The sequence below is a fragment of the Anopheles coluzzii genome, chromosome 3 (assembly GCF_943734685.1).
Source record: "Anopheles coluzzii chromosome 3, AcolN3, whole genome shotgun sequence".
Taxonomy (NCBI): Eukaryota; Metazoa; Arthropoda; class Insecta; order Diptera; family Culicidae; genus Anopheles; species Anopheles coluzzii.
In genome coordinates this window covers 67500355-67503504 of record NC_064671.1, presented here as the reverse complement: position 1 = coordinate 67503504, position 3150 = coordinate 67500355, and the positions used below count along the sequence as shown (strand labels likewise).

General features: G+C 41.5%; 1 protein-coding gene across 1 annotated transcript; it reads left to right on the top strand.

Moving 5' to 3' along the window:
• Window positions 1–569: 569 nt before the first annotated feature.
• On the top strand, window positions 570–2885 carry LOC120957776 (SET and MYND domain-containing protein 4-like). The gene is made up of 2 exons (XM_040380130.2): window positions 570–2094; window positions 2173–2885. The coding sequence occupies exons 1-2, from the start codon at window positions 602–604 to the stop codon at window positions 2537–2539; spliced, it is 1860 nt and encodes a 619-aa protein (XP_040236064.2). The 5' UTR covers window positions 570–601; the 3' UTR covers window positions 2540–2885.
• Window positions 2886–3150: the final 265 nt, after the last annotated feature.

The following is a 3150-nucleotide window of genomic DNA, read 5'->3' as shown; positions in this document are numbered from 1 at the left end:
TTCAAGAAAAATGATAAACTAAAACCATACAATAATCATTCGACGCTTTTTGTGTTATTTATTAAAAACCTGGCTGAAAAACATCGCAAAGAAATAGAGAAAGGAATAGAATCTATCAAAACTGGTCGAATGGGTTAATTAATGACTGCTAATTTATTATTAAATTACTCTTAAATTCCCGGTAATTTAGTGGAAAGATAGGGGTAATTACCGGGTAATTACAAGCGCGCTTAACTCTAGGTTTTTACGCACACCATGATAAAATATCCCGCTCTTTGCCTGTAGGGAAATTAAATCCGATTGGTCTGACTGGGTACTTCATTTTCGAGCAGTTTTCGCACGATGGACTCGTTGATATCCAGATTGTTTACTGGGTGTGCTCACAAATCTGGTTGCGCGCCTTGCCCAAACATCAACCAAAAACTCCACGACGGTAACGATTCCTTTGTGCAAATTCAAAGAAACGTGTGCCATTCATCTGCACGCTTGTGAGGTAAAGAAAGTTCGATCGATTTTGTGAGATCAATTACTGTTTACAATTAATTTATTTACCTTAGTTGTAGTATACATTTTGTTCGGATTGCAGTAAGTAAAAAAGAAAATGGAGCAATACGACATAGACTTTTTAGAAAGTATGGAAGCATATTTCGGCGTAGAGTGTGTGTCGTGGGAAAAAGAAAAACAACAAATGATGACCTTTTTTCAAAGGCTGTGGACTGTGGTGTTTGAACCCAGCATGCAAAAAGCAAACATGATGAATCGAAATGCCAACGAGACTGTCCAGTTCTTATTTTCGAAAGTAAGGGAATCGCTTCATAATTGTACTTTTCGCGAACGGTTGAACTTGCGCAACGATGGCAACAAGGACAACGAGAAGGCGGCTCAGCTACGGTCCGCAGGGAATAAAATGGTACACCCGAAGGTGAAGCGATACATCGAGGCCATGAAGCTGTATAACGAGTGCATCGCTTTTTCGGCCAAAGGATCGGAAGAAAGATCGCTGGCATACGGAAATCGCTCGTTCATTTGTCTAAAGATGGAGCGCTTCGAGGACTGTTTGCAGAACATCCGGCTGGCTCGTGAGTCGAACTATCCGAAGCACTTGAGTGGAAAGCTGGATGAACGCGAAAAGGAGGCCAAACAAGCTTTGTCCAAGGCCAGGAATCAGAATGCCTCCAAGGTTTCCACCGAAGTGGTGGAAACCCTGCAGTTAAGCTACCCAGCTCACGAGAACGCTCCACAACTTGCCAACTGTCTGGCACTGGGCAGGAACGATCAGTACGGGCGACATGTGGTAACGAAACGCAAGCTAAAGGTTGGAGATGTTGTAATGATCGAGAAGCCGTTCGTCACAGTGGCGAAGGAAACGTTCCAATACATACGGTGTGACTTTTGCCAAGCGGAACGATTGTTCACACTGATTCCATGCGAAGGGTGTACGGTGGCCATGTACTGTTCGGAGGAATGTATCAGCAAAGCGTACGGCAAGTACCATCGATATGAGTGTGGCGTATTAAGAGACCTGTGGACAGTTCTAGGCATAAGCGGCGTGATTGCTCTACGCATGATAGCAATTGCGATCACCACCTTCGATAACGATCTAGAGAAGTTGAAAGATCATCTGGATGCATTGGACGAGTCGAAGGTGGATGGGTTTACGATGGACTGGAAGAAAGCCACGCCACAGGACGTGTTCAACACGGTGCACGTGTTGTGCACCAATCAAGAACGACGCAACATCAAAGAACTTGCCGGGCTGACCTTTTTTACAGTTGTTATGCACAATCATTTGCTGGAGTGGACCGAGCTGGGACCGGCCTGCGAGGCAAATCCAACAGCAAGCAAGCTGTTACTTGATTTGATTCTGCGATATCTGCAAATTACAGAATGCAACTATAAACTATTGACATGCATTAAGATCACGAATCGAAATCCCGAGGACGAAACATTTCCTACGAGTTGCTACCCTTTGATTAGCATGCTGAACCATTCATGTGCTCCCAACGTGAGACGTCTCATTTTACCCGATGGCCGTTGCGCCGTGATTGTCATCCATACAGTCGCTAAAGGAGGCCAACTGTTCGATAATTACGAGTAAGTGATGGCATTCGGCAAACGTTAACTCAAATTTCTCCCATTGCTTCGTTATAATTCTCCTATTTATTTTTTTAGAGTGGATCACTGGACAAAGGATCGGAAAAAGAGGCAAATAATTCTACCATTATTTTACCAGTTCCAATGCACGTGCGATGCTTGCATTTATGACTATCCTTCATCAAAATGTGTTGAAGAAAGTAATGATGGTACAAAGGCAGCATTTTTTATTGATTTTTTGCAAATATGTGGGGCAGCACAGTCTTTTGATAAAAAGAAGCTATTGAGCATGATGTTAAAACTACGGTCGTTTCTGAATGTAACGCCGCAACCGTATGCAGAGCCTATAGTTTGCATAAAGCGAATAGAGTTTGAATGTACTGTCGTGACACTGTACGGTCAGATTTCAGAAAGTGTTAAGTATTGGAAGTACTGTGAACCGTAATAGGGGTGCCACAAATAATTACTAAATCGAGTGAAAGATTTCGAGGACACAGATGTGCGCATTTCCTAACACACAGAGCTACCGGGAATTGTTTAGCGCGAAACGAAAATATTATGAATTTCAATCAACTATGGCACGATTGATAACTGTTGTGTAGCACACAACATTAGATACAATACTATTCAATAAACTAAAATCTTTTGGACTGGTCACCAGTAGCGTCGTGTAAAATAGCTACAGTAGAACGTCGATTATCCGGGAAGCTCGGACCGGAGGATTGCCGAATAATCGATTTCCACGGACAATGGCCCAAAACATGTCTTTTTCATAGAAAAATTATAAAATTCACTGTCTAATTTAATTGTTAATCAATTAATTAGAAGCACTGTTTATGTACAATTCACGTGATTCTAAATAATTGATTAATTAATCACTAGTATAATAATATTTTAATCAATAACTATAGGTTACACAACTGTTCATGAACAAAAATGAAGTTCAAAAATATCGGACGAGAACCGGTGTTTTCAACATGATATAGTCGTTGACTAGACCGTTGATAGTTGCACACAAATATTGTTTATCAACTTAACTATCGATGCAAATGTTCC